This window comes from Marmota flaviventris, chromosome 15, assembly GCF_047511675.1.
Source record: "Marmota flaviventris isolate mMarFla1 chromosome 15, mMarFla1.hap1, whole genome shotgun sequence".
In the NCBI taxonomy this organism is placed as follows: domain Eukaryota; kingdom Metazoa; phylum Chordata; class Mammalia; order Rodentia; family Sciuridae; genus Marmota; species Marmota flaviventris.
This window is the reverse complement of record NC_092512.1, coordinates 26,407,786-26,427,200: the sequence shown is the minus strand read 5'-3', so window position 1 is coordinate 26,427,200 and position 19,415 is coordinate 26,407,786. Positions and strand designations below refer to the sequence as shown.

At 30.4% G+C, this 19,415-nt stretch overlaps 1 protein-coding gene across 3 annotated transcripts in view; it reads right to left on the bottom strand.

Annotated features, from left to right (window-relative positions):
* Csmd3 (CUB and Sushi multiple domains 3) overlaps window positions 1-19,415 on the bottom strand; it is a 1,133,871-nt gene that overhangs the window by 104,105 nt on the left and 1,010,351 nt on the right. For all 3 annotated transcript variants that reach the window (XM_027947308.2, XM_027947313.2, XM_027947317.2), the window contains 3 exons: window positions 18,138-18,234; window positions 15,843-15,947; window positions 721-839 (listed from right to left, as the gene is read on the bottom strand). In XM_027947308.2, the coding sequence (XP_027803109.2) occupies window positions 721-839; window positions 15,843-15,947; window positions 18,138-18,234 (321 nt within the window). The remainder of the gene's footprint in view (window positions 1-720; window positions 840-15,842; window positions 15,948-18,137; window positions 18,235-19,415) is intronic.

The window sequence follows — 19,415 nt, the reverse complement described above, 5'->3', positions numbered from 1 at the left end:
ACAGGTCAAAGTATATTAAATTTTATTTGAAAATATAAAGTCTAAAATAATCCAATTATACTTCTAAATCTGACTACACTTCTGAGAATAATTATTTGTGATACTATCTTAAAGAATAAAAATTATTAATTTGTAATTTTGTATTGCCTAAGAAATTTGTTTACTTAAATTATGAAATAGTTTCTCATTTCCATTTTTAAGAATAATTTCTTAATAGGTCTAGTCTTTACAGGGACTTTTATGATACAATAAACATGAGACCCTCCAAAAATCCTTACAAAGAGGATCAGTACATGTATACAAAAGCATATTAGCAAAATGTATTTAGAGTAGTTTTTTGCTAATTTGAAGATTTATTATCATGGAAGTTTCATTTAATACTTTAACTAGTACTTCATTTCACTTTCAAATTCTAGGTATCAGGAGTTTAATTCTCACTATCCTATCTAAATAGAGACAGAAGTAAAGATAAATGTTGATTAATAACTCACTTCTGGATCACTTCCAAAAGAGCAAACACAAAACAAAACAAATTTAGTATATTCTAGCACTTTTTTTCATGCATGTATTTTACTAATAAATTGAACACTCTAACTTAAGGCTAAATTAAGCAACTCAGGATCAAGATTGTTGTAAAGCCTGTGGATTATCAATCATTAATCTGTTAAACTATTCTGAAAGAATAATGAAAAGCAAAACTACAATTTAAAACAGATTTACCTGAAGAGAATAGCCTTGATCACACTGGAAGGATACCACATCACCAACCATATATCTGTCTCCAATCTTAATTCCACTGCTAGGAGTTTGTGGCTCAGGACAGGAGTCCAAACCAATTGCTAAGAACATAATGATAATAATCTAAATAACCTTCAAAAGCAGAAGACATTATGCAAAATTTGCCAAAATTGGGTATTGATGTTATATCAAAGTAGATTTCACATTGATAACTTTCTGTACTAACAAGATTCAACTTAAATGTACATTTGAAGTCCATTATAAAACTATATCTTTTGAATTGTTATAACACCAACCATTAAATAGCCCTGTGATTACATTTACGTTTGTTTCTAACTCCAGGCCTAATAGTATGCTACTGAAAAAATAAAAATTCCTGATAATAAAATAAAAATTTCTAAAATAAAATTGCCAAATGGGAAAGGAAAATAATTTATTGTGAGAATAAAATGAAATAAAGCTAAGGACTATAGCATATCCCTGTGGCCCCAGTTACTTGGGAGGCAGAAACATATTGGTCACTCAATTCAGAATTTCAAGACCCCCTTCTCAAAATCAAGTAATCAACAATAAAAAAAAAAAAGATTTAAAAAAAGACAATTATTATTTTTTTCTTATTTATTGTTTTAGTTTTCAGGGGACACAACATCTTTATTTGTATGAGGTGCTGAGGATTGAACCCAGGACTGCGCGCATGCCAGGCGAGCCTGCTACCGCTTGAGCCACATCCCTAGCCCAAGACAATTATTTTTAAAAGGGAGTTGGGAGTATAATTTGCCTAGCATATGTGAGATTTTGAGTTCCACAAGGAAGAGAAAGAGTTACGTTTTGAAGCTAATCTGATGTACAGTTATATGAGTTAGAAAAACTTTTCACCATTCAAAAATATATTAATTAATTAATATATAAAATACAGTACATATATTTTATATATTAATTAATATATTAATATATACAATATAATATATATCTTAATATATCAAGATATATTAAGATATATATTATTATATACCTATGCATTTCATTAAAATACATTAAAAACTCAGTCCTATGATAAATCCAAAAGTATGACAATGCCTTATATATTCCATTACTCCTTGATCAAGTTATTTTTCTGGTCTCATAGTGCTAATTAATCAGATTATCTGGTAAGTCATAGCAGTGGTATGTTGATGACCTTCTTCATTTTTTATTTTATCTCAGCAATTGTTTATGGGCACTAAAGAAAGTAAAGCTGAACTATCTGAAAATCCTGTAGCTTAAATTATATATCCACCTTTTATTTACATTAATAAAACTCTGAGTGGTTAAATATTAACAAATACTATCCCTTTTTAAGGATTAATTTTCATTTAAGTGATAAAATCAACAGGATATTTATAGAATTAACAAGAGAAAGATTTTTTTTAAAAAATTTTTTAAAGACTTCTAATTAACCAAGGCTTCTCTGCTTAATAATGGTGATCAAAATACTGAGCCATTTTAAGCTTCATGAGTGTAAATTTTGTAAAATTATGTCTTTGGCATTCAAAGATGGGCCCTGAGTGATTTTTTTTCTAATGTGATTGGATCAACAAATCTGCTGTTGTAGCCAAAAACAAACAGAAGTGGGTCTAGGGACAAATTGATATAAAAAATTGAAGTTATGTCTGCTATCAAATTATTGTAGTCAGTTACCCTCACTGAAAATATTAAATTCTCCTGTTTTCACATTACCAATATTTATTTGTAACTGAAATTTTTCTTTCCAATTCCATTCACAAGAAAATCAATCTTGAGCAAAAAGTGTTAATTATACCACTGAAAGCTGATAGCTTTGTACATGTGTGTTTATATATTCTTAGTAGATTGTGTGTGATTATGTTTTTCTTAGTAATTGCATAATGATTTTGTATGAATCTTTAATGCATTGAGATAAAAGGACTGGGAGGGAAACATAAATTAATTACTTCTAAGATTATCAGTAAGATTGTTAAAGAAAAAAATTCATTCATAAATTTTACAAACTATGTATACGTATATAAAACATAAAAGTAAAAATATTGGTTTTGCACCTTGGTGGGAAAGGCTCAAGAAGTGAACCATGAGTCTATGCACATGACAGTGTATTTAAAAGATATTATTCTAAATATATTTCATGTATTCAATTTTAAACTTATTTTTCTAAATAATAGATGCAAAAATTTCTTTCATTTTTATGTTGCTTTTGAGGAATTTTTAAATATACACTGGAATAATAATGTTTGCAACAAATGTAGACATTCATGATGATCAAAGGTTGAATTCAATATAAATTTGATTATTGATGTGAAGATTTATATAAAATAGTATTATTAACTGTGCAGATTTTTTTTCTGGTATAATGTGTCTCAGGATTAATTAATCTACTAAACAAACATTTTTCAAATACAAATATTATCTCTTATGTAACCTGTAATATGATGAACATTTGTAAGTTTTTTTAGAAGGAACACTCTGACCTTTAATAGTCACTGATAGACAGCAGTGGTTTGGGAACATGTTGTGGGCAGACTCTGCTTGGACTTACCTTAATCCTTAATGTTTTGCTTATTTACTCATGTTTACCTTAACCAATGTTTAATATAACATTACTCAGAATAATTGAATATTCAGGAATACTGTTTATCAGATTTTACCCTATATTGCCCAGTATGGTGACACACATCTCTAATCCCAGTTACTTTGGAAGCTAAGGCAAGAGGATTGCAAGTTCAAGAGCAGCCTCCACAATTTAGCAAGCATAAGCAACTCAGTGAGACTCTGTCTAAAAAAAAAAAAAATGCAGGGGAAAGGGGTGTCACTGGGTATGTAGCTCAGTGGTAAAGCACCCCTGGGTTCAATCCCCAGAACCAAAAAGAAAAAGAAAAACTTCTAATCTATAGAATAATCCTAAATTAAGGGGAAATGTTAAATATACTCATGACCTGTAGGCACAATTCATTTATTCATTAAACAAGTAATTAGCACCTATTGTGTACTCTCCCTCATATGACATGCTGAAAATGAAATTACCTACAGAAGTGGTTTGGGAACATGGGAACCTACATAAGCAGCCATAGTGTAAAGAAACTTTGTGGACCAGGAGAGCTGATTGGTTTAACAAATGGTTAGAATGTAGTGAAACAATCACAAATGAAGATTTGCCTTTGTTCAAATAATTGTTTCATATGCAAGAAACCATACTGAGTACTGAAAAAATTGTTATTTTTTATTAATTCAGTACACTGAATGTGAAGGTGTATGTGATGTTTTGGCAGAGAAGTAGTGTGTTAAATGAATGGAGCTTTAACATATTTTTTTTTTTCCTTATTTGAAAAAGAAGAGAAATGTTCCGCACCACCCCCAAAACACATTTGTAATGTTCTTGGGGAGGAAATAAGAAATGTAGCTGAAAAAGGAAGCAGAAAATAGATTGTAAATACTCCTATAATCTCAACCAAAGCACAGTGTTACACATTCCTTCTGAGTCTAATTGAGGGGGGATTTAGCATGAAGAGTAACATCTTATATGCATCAAGACTCCACTACTTGCATGTATGGGGTTTTATATTTGTTTGTTTGCAATTTCTCACATTTTTTTTCTATGCCTCAGTTCCTTTATCTATAAAATGGGATGAGAAAATACAGAATTCACAGTCATAGAGTGATACATAAACAATACATGCATAATACCTAAAATTTTCCCAGGAATATTAGAAAAACTCAATGAATGTTAACTAATATTATTATTAAAGATTTTTTGACATGGAAGTAAGGTTATAAGTTTAAATTATTAATAAATAATCGTTAAAGAATATTTTTCTTACTATCATGAAGTGAATATTTCTGCTTAATATCAAAAGGTTCACACAAATATCCTAGGAATATTCACATACAGAAAATATGGGATGATTTATATAAAGTATCAATAATTTAAATCCTTTGATCTTTTGACTAACTCAAAATGAGAAGTTACTTCTACATGCAGCTAAAATGTTATTGACTTTGCCACAAAAAAAAACCCAATGGGACCTGAAGCATTGTTATTATCTCAAGATAGAGCTAGAAAAGTGAATGAAGACAAAAATATAATGCTTATAGAATTAATAAATTTACATAGTCAAAACTATCATTGCATCATCAACAAAAAGAGATGAATAGTTGATGAGAAGTTCAGGAAATTAATCAAAAGAAAAGAGAAAATAAATTGATCATATGCAGTGGCCTTTTAGGTTAAAGAGTGCAATATGTTTATAGAGATCAATTATACTTATTTGTATATAATGTATTATGAATTAATAGCAATTGAAATTATAATTGATAAATACTAATAATTTAATTGGGCAGGATGTGTTCAACATTTAATATTTTATGAGATGATGTGCGTAATCTAGTTAAAACAAGACAATTAGTGTAAGGAAAAATATAATTAATCTTAAAATCCCTATTTTTCCTTAAATTATCAATTATGTCATTAGCCCATGGGAGGAAAACATTTTTAGCAATTAGAAAAGCAAACTCATTAAGACCTAGTACATTATCTCTTAAGCATATTGCTTGAGAATGGAAAGCAGTTAAAAAAAAAAAAAAAAATGGTTCTCCTGAATCAAATACTTAACTATTTATAAGAGAGTCAAATAGATAAATCTCTGGACTTTTATTATTTTGTTACCATTTTGATTTTTTTTTTTTTGTAATATGACTATTGCATTTGATAGAAAGATGCCTTCATACCAACTGAGTTTTTCTAATATGTAAAGCAAAATTATTTGTGGCAGATATCATAAGTACACTTAGGTACATAGAGGAGAGAAAAATCTATTTATTATGTAACATGTATGTTTGTCTTTCTCAGAGACTATGTATGTCCTGAGATCATTCAGGACCTCTAAGATTCCTCAAAGGGCCTTGCAAGTTCATGTCATTACTGCATGTAGTTTCCCCCATCAAAATAAGTACATTTTACAAGTTCAAAATAGAATGCTGTTCATTGATTTATAGATGCTGCAAGTCCCTGTGGGATTTTATATTAGTTTTATTTAAATATATGTCTCAACAAATTTAAAGGAACAAGATTTCTATGATAGATGCATGTTATAATCAGCCAAAAGTCCAATCTCAGACTACTGATGCTGAAGCTCTACTCAAATTTGAGTGTGAAGCCTCTAAACAATTGATATATTTAATGGCAACCCATGAATATTTTCCTTTGAAATGAATATGATTATGTAAGATACAACATTATAAACAAGAGCACATTTGCTAAAAGGAAAAAAAGTAACAAAAACAAAGACAGAAAACACAGATTGTCATTCTAACAATTGATTCCCATCTGCCAGTGTTACTGTGGATCAGGCAACAGAAAAATTCAATATTTTACACAAGAGAAATCTTGGATAAATTTATTATCTCAGTCCAGCTACATCTGTTCATAGGAATGTATAACCATCACACATTCTCAATACCCCCCAAAAGTAGCTTTATGTCAACTCAGAATAAATCATGTCAGAAAAGAAACAAAATACAAATCATGCCCTCCTAATGTTTCAGCTTATCTCTATTGAAAAAAGAGAAATATCCCCCAAACTCTGGTTTATGTTGTTCAATTTTTCCTGTTTCTCATAAGGTTATCAAGCCCATAGGATTTTACATCTTACCTGCCTTCTTTCTCCTCAATATCCCCTTTATTATTTACAAAAAGAAAAATTGGCTTTTCTTCTCAATCTTTCCATTAACATTAGCTATCTATTTGTATGTTAGCTACCTGAATTTGTAGAATAAAATTTTTTTTAAAAAGTCAAAGTTTCAGAAAAAAAGTAATTGGAATAAAATTCTAGATTGAGAAATATGTATCTATTGTCTCATTTTAGTGTCTAATATAGAAATATTTTCTGATTCAATTTATTTGTAGGAGAGACATAAGCTCTAAAAGAACATAATTAGAGCAGGCTGACTATAAATGTTTAAAAAATACACATATACATAATAAATATTACTTACTTGTAATTTTTTTCTTACTTTCCAGTTAGCACCATATCACCTTCCACACAGGTTTCCCTCTTTATAGAATACATCTACGCTGGCATTATCATTAGTTAAATTAAGAAACTCTTTTGCACTATAAGGTGTGAGATCCAATTATTACAATTAAATAATTAAGTACTTATGTTGGGCTTGATTTGTTTAAATCAGTACTTAAGAACTAAAAATGTATTCTCCATTTTCCAAAATAAAAGAACCTTTCAAAAATTTAAAACCTATGTTGCTCTCCAAATTGAAACACTTCAGTAGGTCTACTCTTTCTATAAGAGGAAATAAATGCCATATCCTTAAACTAATTTTCCATCACTTAAAATATAGGGGACTAGTCCAGCTTTGTTGGTTCTTCTGAGCAATAGAGAACATCTACTGAGGGTTTATGACATACCTGACTACAATAAACACTTTACATGGGTAATCTCATTTAATTGTAATATAATCTTTCACATTAGAATACCATTTTATGATGAGGACATTAAGTATTTAGGGAATCTCTGGAATTTTTGACCTTCACATGGCAGTGCCAAGAGAGAACCTGAATATGAATATATAATAAATGCTCTTATATCCATCTCTTATATATATTCCAGGAGGTTTATTCAAATGACAAGCTGTATCCATATCTATCATTTAATTCTCATCTGCCAGAAAGATAATCAGTATTTCAGTGAAGTCTCTCCTAATTCCATCACTGGGAATCACTATAGATATGATAGTCATCCTCCTTGTGCATCAGATAAATTATACAGGATATCTTCATAATTTCATCATTCTAAAAGTAACCTACAAACTTGGTGAAAATGCAAGTACTTGGCTGAAATCCCAGAAAACTAACTTGGTATTCTGAGATGAGATCTTGTCATCTGTAGTTGCTAAAAGCCTTCAAAATGATTTTAATGTTTAGCCATCTAAGAAAAGGCAACTTGCATGAATATATTAATAATGCTTATACCATTTTGCAACTGTGGTGGCTGAAATCCCAGAAAACTAACTTGGTATTCTGAGATGAGATCTTGTCATCTGTAGTTGCTAAAAGCCTTCAAAATGATTTTAATGTTTAGCCATCTAAGAAAAGGCAACTTGCATGAATATATTAATAATGCTTATACCATTTTGCAACTGTGGACCTTGCACTAAGTAGGTGTTCAAGAAATATTTTTTTGAGTAGATGAATGGGTAGTTCTTATATTTGGAAAGCAAAATGGATCTTATTGTTTATGAGGTGTCCTCCCCAAGCTCCTGTTAATGTAGAAATACTCAGAAATGAAGTGAAATGAAATGATTAGATTATGAGGGCTGTAACCTAATCAGTCCATCCTAGTTTGAATAGATTAACTGGATGGTAATCTAGGCAAGCTGGGTATGGTTAGAGGAGGTGGGTCACCAGAGACATACCCTGGAAGAATTCATTTTCCCTGTGACTCCTTCCACTCTTTCTTTCTCTGCTTCCTGGCTGCCATGAACAGAGAAGCACTCCTCTGCCATGACCTTCTGCCATAATGTTCTGCCTCACCTTGGACCCCAAATAATAGAGTCAGTCAAGCATGGACTGAATCTCTGCAACTGTAAGCCCCAAATAAACTTTTCCTTCTCTAAGTTCTTCTTGTCAGGTATTTTGGTCACAGCAATGAAAAACTAACATAGTGAAGATAGAAAATTATGGGAGGAAGCTGAAAGGAGAGCTACAATATGCTGATTTGGACCACTTGCTCTGGAATAAAATAAATCTGAAATACATTTTTCTACTTAGTAACTTTGAAAATTACCATTTATGTGTCCTTTCTCTAACTTTAAGTTTTCCTGTCTGGAAGATAGTGTTAAAAATAGTGTATCTGCCTCATCATTACAGGGAAAATTAAATAAAATATCTCTAATATTGCATTTGGCACTGTTTGACATACACAACTTTAAAATTTCTAATTTTTTGATGATCAAATGGTGATTGTATGATGATGTAATCTTCATTATGATGAATAAAACAATGATGATGGAGGTACTTTTAGCTAATATTGAAGAACCTAAGCAGTGATTCATATGCTTACATTTGATAATGTTCTGATACAAATAGATGCTAGAAATGTGAAAGTATCACACTTTGAGAGATATCATGAACAGGCAAGCAAACGTGAGACCCAAATATGTATAATTATCAAATATATATATATATCTTTAAAAATACAAACATTTATATTGATTTAATTGAGTGTGAAAAAAGAAAATAAAAATTTTATAAAAACTTTCTTCATATGAAAAAAATATACATGATTTCCTAAGTCCAGTCTTCTTCAAAAGGCAATTTAAAAAAAGAATCTACTAGAATTCTCTCTGGTAGACATGATCTATACTTCTCTTCTTCCTTTATCTAGCTATGTTTTTCTCTGTTTTGTTGATGACATACCACCAGTGGTACAACTAGCTTTCTGACAGATGTTTCAGTACCGGGTGTTAAGAGCTAAGGCATAGTCCACAACTATAGAAAAGTGATAATCTCCTTTGGACAAACATAGCCTTTCTTCATTTTTTTTTTCAGTTTTTCAGCAAATATTCATTGAGGATGTAAAAATACCAACACACTGTTATTATGCCCTATTGGAAATAAATAATGTTCAAAACACTGCCCACAAACGGATCAATATTCATTAAGAGAGATAATTTAAGGGTGCTAATTAAAATCATTACATAAGCATTAATAATTGCAAAACATGACAGTACCTTTTAAATCGGAGCATGTCATCACTTGCTGAAATCTTCCTAATTGATTCCTTATTTCAATTGGAACAAAACCGAAATCCTTAACTATGGTTCACAAGACCCCACTTATTCTTCCATCTCTTACCTCATCGGCTACTACCTTTGCCTCCTTGAGCTTTATATGTCTCTTTTAGGTATTTGCTTTGACTTCCCTTATGCATTCTCTTCACTCATAAGCAAGCCTGCATCAGTGTCCATTGTTTGCTCAAATATCACCTTCTCTATAGGATCTCCCCTGAGCATCATAACAGAACTCTAGTTGTAGCATTCCTGATGCTTTAACTGTTCATCTATGCTCTTTCTATGACACAGTATTTTTGAAATATTACACAGATTGTTTTTATTAAAAAGTATTACAAAGCACATTCTATGTGAATTTCTATTTACATATCTTTATCTGATAGACTGTAAGCTCCATAGGTACAATAGTATATTGTCTCTTTTATCTGTTAATGTGAACAATGAATGACTATTCCACAAGTGTTCATCATTTGTTGAATGAACAAAGACAGGAGCACTGAGAAAGGTGAAAAGAAAATGATGTCAGAATTCAGGGAAAGAAGAAACAATTTCTGGGCTGGGCTGACTGGGTCAGTCAGGTTCAGTTAAGGATGGGATATAAGATTTAAGAGTCTTATAACTAGCAAAAGGAAGAAGAGAGGTAGAGCACATCAAGAAGAGAGAATGATGGTGCAAAAAGAGAGAAGAAAGGACAGCTATATCTAAGAAACAAGTAATTGTTTCATTTAAATGAAAGAATATTCTAAAACACTTGTATGAAAGATTGCATAAGCAATTTTTGTTGGTATAGTAAGCCAAAGAATACTGCTTTTATTTAGTGGATAATAGGAAGGCAATGATATGAAATAATCACATATCAAGAAATATGAATGAGACCAAGGCATAGAGAAGATATGTTGAGCAGAAGAACATGAGGTTTTACTGACATAAATGATAATAATAATAATGAGTGAGACATTCCACAGTTAAAATACCAATTTCAAAAGGAAAATACCACTTTAATGATCAAAGCTGGCTTATTTCCCAATATTTGCCTTTTAAATAAACTAAAAAACAAGGTTTGTCTGTCTAGCAACTGTGCCATCATGCAATCTACATTAGTAAGTAGGAAAAACAGATGAATAAAATACTTGCTGGCAAGAATCTCAGCCAACATTCTATTTCCCAAGACAGAAAAACACCTGCCATGTTTCCTGAAACCTTTACTATTTAAAATAATCCTTTAGGAATACAGTAAGTCTATCCTTTTTTATAGGAAACCCTGAAGTCTTCTGCATCTGTTACTGGTATTCATAGTGTGATTATGAGATTCTTATTTCCCCATTATGATTCCTCCCTTATGTTACCCTGTGGGCAGAACTTTTATCTAAGAGAATGTCACAAATGAAATACCAAAGTTGTGCAATTAAATATGTATCTCCTCCATAGAAAAAAAGTTAATAGAATTAATGCACATACCACTCACACACATTATTACTATTTTTCCCAGTACCCAATCATTTAAGCACTTTGCTTTATATAAGTATCCAAAATTATATATATATTTTTTGAATTCTTATGGTCCTTGAGTACAAATGTAAATTTGCACAGCCATTATGAAAAACCAATAGACATTCCTCAAAAAACTTGAAAGATAATAACATATGATCCAGCAATTTCACTTCTAGGTATATACCTAAAGGAAATGTGTTTGAGTCGGCTTTTTCATTGCTGTGACTAAAACCTGACAAGAACAATTTTAGAAGAGAAAAAGTTCATACAGGGGCTCATAGATTCAGAGGTCTCAGTATATTTCAAAATAGCCAGTAGAGAGCCTTTTGAATTTCTAGAAAAAATAAATAATAAATGCTTGGGGTGATGGATATAACAATTACCATGATCTCATTATTACATTTTGTACACATATGTTGAAATACCACACTGTACCACATAAATATGTGAAATTATTATATGTCAATTATATATTTTTTTAAAAAAAACTTTTATTTTACAAAAAATTTTCATCTCAAGCAAAATTTGAAGTTTTTCTAATTTCATAAATAGGTTCTTTAGAATTTCTTTGTCCAGGTAATATAATATACTTCAACAAATCTATAGATTTTTGAATTACCACAAAATTGATGTATCTCCATGAAGGGAAGTTGACATTTCTAAAACTTCAAATGAATTATTTGGAAAAAAAAAAGATAGAGGGCACTGAATTCTCCAGAATTTCTGGAGTATGCACTGAGTGAGCAGTCAGCTTTTCTGATTGCCCTGCTGGATTCTGCTCTAAACCACAGCTGCTCTATGCAGCACTTGGTCCACCAAACACATTTTAACTGCTAGTCAATCTGTTATTAACAAAGCAGCCAAAAATGCTGTCATGGATTCTTTTATAAGTTTGTCCTTAACAACCAGAGCAGAATTTATTAGTCATTGTAATTCTATAAAGCCATAGTCTTCAAATCTTCATGTTCAACCACCCACCATTCTCTTGCATTTAAATTCAACATTTTGCAATGCTGTTAATAAACTTATTAATTACAAAATAGATATGAAAAATACTCCCAAATCTTTTAAATCATTTAAAATAATTTTAGGTATCCTCTGACACCGATTTCACTACTGTCAAGTAATTAAATCATTTTCTCATTTTAACTAACCCTTTACTTTTTTGCCCACTTTTTTTCCCATGACCTACAACTTTGTTTTTCTCAACTATTTCCTCTATATCTTTTCATTTTTTGTATTTATAATTCTGATTTTAATTTAGAGTCACCTACTCTGATGAAAAATAGCACATGCAGCTGAAATACTTTTATGTGACAATGTTGCCAAATATATCTTTTATTGCATCATATTTAATGTGTCCAAAAAGAAAGGCCATTGTCTACTGGATAATATTTTAATTTCTGATAAATTATGATGTATTAAAATTACATTTACAGGCTTTTGGTAATACTGTAATTTTTACTTATATTTACTTTAATCCAAGAAGTTTTTAAAAATACTTTTGTAGAAATTAAAAGGGAATATTCAGCAAATGTTTTGATATCATAGGTAAAGCCTATCAATATAGTGCTTAAAATATTTGCTGATCATCTTCCTCTTATATGTGAAAATTTAATTAAGTCTGTCCTTCATATGATGGCCAGCTTTTATTTCTTTTTTGTCTCTTGGGTAAAAAGAAACATCTAATGATTCTGAAGTATCTAGGGATCAGCTGAACTCAAGCATCCCTTTGAGAAACTTACATTAGGGAAAATGAATTCAGAGTTAACAAGTGTCATTCTCATTGCATAGCCTCTCGACCACTAGAAGAACTCATAATCATTATTTAGAGCAATTACACATAAAATACATGGATGCATCATTTGTTTTCAGGCTCACTCATTACCAATGATAAGTTTATTCTCACATTTTTTAGTTTGATTCAGAAAAGTATTTATATTGGCAATCCTTGATTATTCATTGTATAATCATAATTAGTTGTAACATAATTGGATAAACAGTCACAGGTATAGGGGTAAAATATTTCATGTAATAAAATTTTCATTCAACTAGGAAAGATTTATCTCATTCATCTTCAAATTCCTCCATAATTTTAATCAGTATCGTTCACATAGTCATTAAACATTACTTTCTAAATTAAAGATCATGATTAAAACTGCTAAAATTATGCTGGGCATGGTGATGAACACCTGTGATCCCAGTGGCTCAGGAGGCTGAGGCAGGAGGATCACAAGTTCAAAGGCAGCCTAAGCAAAAGTGAGGTGCTAAGCAACTCAGTGAGACCCTATCTCTAAATAAAATACAAAATAGTGGCTCAGTGGTTTTGTATTTTATTTAGAGATAGGGTCTCACTGAGTTCAATCCCAAGTACCGCCCCCCCACACACAAATAAAAATGCTTTACTTATATCTAATGTGCCTTTTATCAAAGATGTTTGTTCCCAAGATCTAAATTGATGACATTTAAAGTCCCTAGTCATTGTTTTTTCCTTAAAATAGTCAAATTCCCAATTCTCTGTTCTAAGGCAAGCAATTCTGTTTTATCAACACCTATTGATTATTATGAGCTCAAATTTCCTTTTTGTATGAAAAACTATTAAGAATTAAATTTCTGATATGTCACTCTACACCTTTCAGGAGTAGTTACACCTATATAAATTGCATTAGTTCCTGCTGCTCCTTCAAATTGTATGTGCCAATCCTACTGAAATAGTTGCAGTTCTCCTAATGTGGCGTATTTCATAGCTCTGTCTGAACATGAAATTTCCTTTACTGAAAATACCCACCTCTTTTTGGTCTGACTGTAAAACTTCTGTTTTTTAAGACTTGGCACAAATGTTACTACCTGTTTGAATTATTCCATGAACCTTCTAAATGGAATGGATTATTTATTGCTTTTGTGAACTCTACCACAAATATCTCTATTACTACATGAAGAGAACTATGTGTTCTCTTTCTGTCTTTTATATTAGTCAATTATCTTCAAAGAAATAACTTATAAGAAGACATTTAGAATATTTTGTTTTGCAGACTAAAAATGAATAACACAAAAGAAGGTAAGTAAATAATCCCATTTACAGTAGTATAAAATATAATCATTTCAAAACAAACATTAACAAGGAGTTGAAAGACTAGCATGCTAAAACATCAAAAAACTGACAAAAGAAATTAAACAAGACACAAAATAAATTAAAAGAGATCCATGTTCATGAACTGGTAGACAGTTTTGTTGGAATGTCCATACTATATGATACAATCTTCAGATTTAACACAATCTCTTTCAAAATGAAAATTGCATTTTTATATAAATTTTTAAAAATTGACCATAGACCAAGGAAGCAGAATAAAAAAGCCCAGAAATAAATCCTCACAAGTATAATCAACTTGTTTTTGACAAGGGTACCAAGAATACACAATAGGGACATATTAGTGTCTTTAATAATAGTGTTGAAAAACTGAATATCCATATGTGAAAGAATAAAATTGGACCCTATCATCAATATACTTAAAAATCAACTCAAAATGGATTAAGGGCTTAAATGTAACTGTAAAACTCCTAGAAGATACAGGAGAAAAGATTAGGGATGCTAGTCTTGGCAATGATTTCTTGGATATATCACCAAAAGCATAGTCACCAAAAACAAAAATAGACAAGTGGGATTAAATGAAACAAAACAAAACTTCACATAATAAAATAATCAAGAGTGAAAAGACAGCCTGCAAAATTAGAAAAAAATATTTATAACCAATATCTGAAAAGGGATTAATGAACAAGATAAAAAAGGAACATAAACAACTCAGTAGCAAGAAAATATCACCTGATAGAAAATGGTCAAAGAAATTAAATGCATATATTTTTTCCAAAGAAAACCTACAAATGGTTGATGGCTATATGAAAAATACCCATTTCACCAATCACCAGGGAAATGTAAATTGGTGAGAAATGAAAATTATCCCACCTTGAAATCAGTAAGCTGTGAAGATTGTAGATCTTCAAATAATGATAGCAAGAATCTAACACCGCATAACCAAAATGGCAAACAAGTCAGAGATTTCTTCAAAAAAATTAAAAATAAATATAACATATGATCTAGAAATCCTAGGATCTTAAAGAGATATTTGCACTCCCATATTTATTTTGGCATTATTCACAATAACTAAGGCCTGAAAACAACCTAAATATCATCAAAAATTGATAAAGAAAATGTGGTACATGCATACAATGAAGTTCTTCCAATTTTAAAAAAGAAAAGAAAACTCTTCATGTGCAACACCACAGGTAAATCTGGAGGACATTATGTAGTAAAATAAACTAATCATAGAAGGACAAATACTGCATGATTCCACTTACATGACATATGTAAAACAGTCAACTCCATAGAAACAAAGTAGATTGATGGTTGTGAGGACATGGGGAGTAGGGAAGAGGTGGAAATAGGAGTCACTGTTTGACAAGTACAAAGTTTCAGTTATGCAAGATAAGTAAGCTTTAGAGAGGTCTGCTGCATATCTGTGGGATTACATTTAATACTAAGTACACACTTAAAATTGTATTAAGATGGTAGACACCATATTAATTGTTCTTACCACAATAAAAAAAGAAATACTTGTAAATTCTAGTGAAATTAATAGAATTTTATCTGTATACTTTTACAATATAACTAAAGGTACACTTCAAAAATAGTCTTAAGACTAAATGTTTCCTTTTGACAATGCTGAAGTTTCTATATTCACAAATTATTTTTAATTAATATAAACATTCCCTTAACTTTCCTGAATAGCACTTGATTTCATTTTTACCTGTGTATTCAAGATGAAATCCTGCAGCAGACACACTGATGTCTGATTGAAAATTTAGATATAAATTATTAGATGTACTATTCAAAAGATGGGGTATTGTTGTTCCTGAAATGATAATGGAAAAAGTACATCAATGATCACATAACAAAAGGTAGAGTTAAAACTTAGTAAACTCTTAATTAGCCAATACATTACCACTAAAATTATGTATTAGTCAAAATGTTTTGTGAGAATATTTTAATAAAAGTATTTCTCCCATAATCCTTTTACATTTTACTGTTCCTTACTATCTCCCAGAGATTGACCTTTGACAGATGTCTTTAGATAGTTCCCCCAAAATAGATAGAAGTAGAAGAGCTGGTGAAAGTCAAAGCAGTAAATTTTATAGGTCACATAGAATTAGTGTTGTTAATTTCACTTAGATTTCAACATTACATGTATGAGTAATAATAAACTTTATTTTAAAAATTGCAAGTGATTTTTAAGGCAAAACTAAGGACTTTGTATGGGTCCAGAGCATATAGTAATTTATTTCCATTTATTAATGAAATATATATAATTCTTCAACAGGTTAAATACCTTGATGTTTCTTACACTGGCAGTTAGCTTTCAAAGAAAAAAAAATCCCATTTTGAACTGTTAAACTTGTCTCTCAAGCAATGTATTATAATGGGGTTCTTGTTAACTTCTGAAGAAAATCAAATTTTTTCATCCAATTATTGAGTTGGAAAATATAAAATATTTACTTGAGTGAATTATTTCTTCACCATTTGATACAAGACTTAAGACTACACTGTAGTACTTTCTAATGCCAAGCAATTTCAAATGAAAATAATTTTCAATTCTTATTCTGTTTCAAGATGAAGTACATACAACAAACATATCAATTCATATTATTGTCACCTTAAAAGTAGATGGTTACTTTATACTTGCTTTGTAAACTATGTGAACCTCACCCCCAATAACTTTTAGAAGAGAACAGGAAGAATTCCTTACAGAACACACAATTGTTGTTGTTTTTTTCTCTGACCTTCCTTTGTGTTCCTTAGTGTCCTAACTGAATCACTGAAGACAAGGGTATTTACCCAAAAGGTCACTAGACCTGCCTTAAGTCTCTTTAGAGGATTTTAGTGTTTAGGAGCTCTGACTCTGGAGTCACACCATCTGGGTCCAAATCTCATTCTAACATTGGTTGTGCATCCTCAGGCAACCTAATCTTGCTGATTTCAATCACTACCAGGACTGCTAGAAAGACTCAATGAGAAAATGTGTAACAAGCCTAACACAGAACTAACACCTGATAATCAACAGTTGTTTTCTCTTTATCACTTTTGTCACCTTCTCTTTATCACTTTTATTTTTAAGGAAGTATTACACTTAACCTATTATGATAAAAGTATACTAAAACATTAATGAGATGTTTCCTATCTGGATCTCTTTCTAAAATAATGTTTATGACTATGCCAAACAACTCCTGCTCCAGATATTTTTTCCCTTTCTCATTGGTGATGCTGGATAATTCATTATATTCCATTTAAAAATCTCTTAAAAGCTTGAAATCATTCAACTTATTTTGGTTTAGTATATGAAACGTTTAAGTTGATCATTTGGCTATGTTTCTATTTGTATTACTAAAGCTTAAAAATGAAATTATAAAAATGTAACAAAGTAAAATTTGATTTCTGTTTCTATAGGATGAAAGAAACTTTCAAATCATCGCATAAATTTCCTTTAAAACCTTAACAAATTCAACAGAATATTTAAAAAGTTAGATAACATTGTGCACAACATTTTCCTTCTGGTATTATTACATGAATAGATAAATTTTATATCATTTTACTCATCTCACAGAAATAATTTTGTATTTTCTTTATTCTCACATAAATACCTTATATAACATTTATCATACTACATAATCTCTAACAATTTTAATGACTGTGCAGCATGCTATTGAGTAAATATATTATAATTACCAAGCACAAATTTTATCTATTATCACTCATCCTACTTTTTTAAGAAAAAAGTCACACACACTATTCCTGAATGACAACTCAGTAAAAATATTACCATTAACATAAAAGCATCAATTAAAAATCATACAAATAAGAATACTACAGGTTTTAAATGGCAATTTTGATGTTTCTAAATTTTTAGATTTTGAAATTTCTAAATTTATAATTTAGTTCACTGTGTATAGTTTATAAAAATTAGATTAAAATCAAGACATAGTTTTAGGGAATTCTTTATATTCCTAATTTTATCTGTATTGTAATTAAGTTCAGATCTCTTCTTTACCTGAATAACTTCCAAGTCTTGGAGCATTATTGTCTCCACCATCATAGAAGTCCAGAGAATCCCAGTTATGTTCTGTAGCAAAGCTAACAACTTGCACCTGTGAAATAATAATTACTGATAAGAATGCAAATATCTAACCAGATACATATACTATAATCTACTATTTCTTCTTGAAACAAATCTCAAAGCCTGGACCACATCATTTTGCCCCCTCATAGAAGGGTTTTAACAAAACTGATCTTTTTCATTAAGGCACTGGCCTACATGAACTGATTTTTATAAGAAAAGCCTTATGGAACACCCAGCAGTGTTTATTATAGTTTTTTATAATACTGAGAATATCCACGGCTGTTTCACAGTATTCTCTTTATTAAAAGCTTGGGGTTAATCTAATGACTCAAGAATTCCCATGCATGTTCCAACAATAAATGTTGATTAACATTTATTATCTTGAAGTATTAGATTATTGTCAGTAATCAGGTCTTCTCATTTACTTAGGTTTTAGAAAATAACCAGATTTGTGGTCCACAAACACAAAGAAACTTATAACATATATTTTAACTGGATTCATTTCCTTATGTAAACTTTGTTCAATGCCTACTCTTTGTATCATTTTATTAAAAAAATTTTTTTTTGTAGTTGTAGATGAACAGCATGCCTTTATTCTGTTTGTTTATATTTATATGGTGCTAAGGATCGAACCCAGTGCCCCGCACATGCTAGGCAATAACATTATCACCTATGCAAATTTTAATAGGTTTCCTCATAGATGACCTAAAAAATACATGGTAACATATGCAATTTTAAACAAGTTTTTTTTGTTGTTGTTGTTTGTTTTTTTTTTTGTTTTTTTGTTTTTAAGTGAATGGAGTCATAATAACTAAATCACTGTTATGGTCCCTTAAGTAGAAAAGGAATATGATGGAATTTAATTTTCTGATGTCTATTAACTTTTATTTAAAGAAAGAGACATGTGTTACTTTGTTGCACATCACTTGGCCCAGCTTGAGCCTTTCCAAGAACCCACAGGACCCTCACAACTGTGGAGACTGTTTTGCTCTTTGTTTACTATTTTGAATTGTTAAAGGAGGAAATGGAAAAACTTTATTAACACAAATGTATTTGTTTAGCTAAAGTCTGTTACAGATATAGGTACTTTACTTGTTCACTAAGTACTTATGACAATTTTATTCATTAAATATTTCTTGTCTGCAAAACAGTTCATCATCATTCTTCCATTCAAATGAATGCTGTACTTCTTTTCCAGGGGTGAATGCC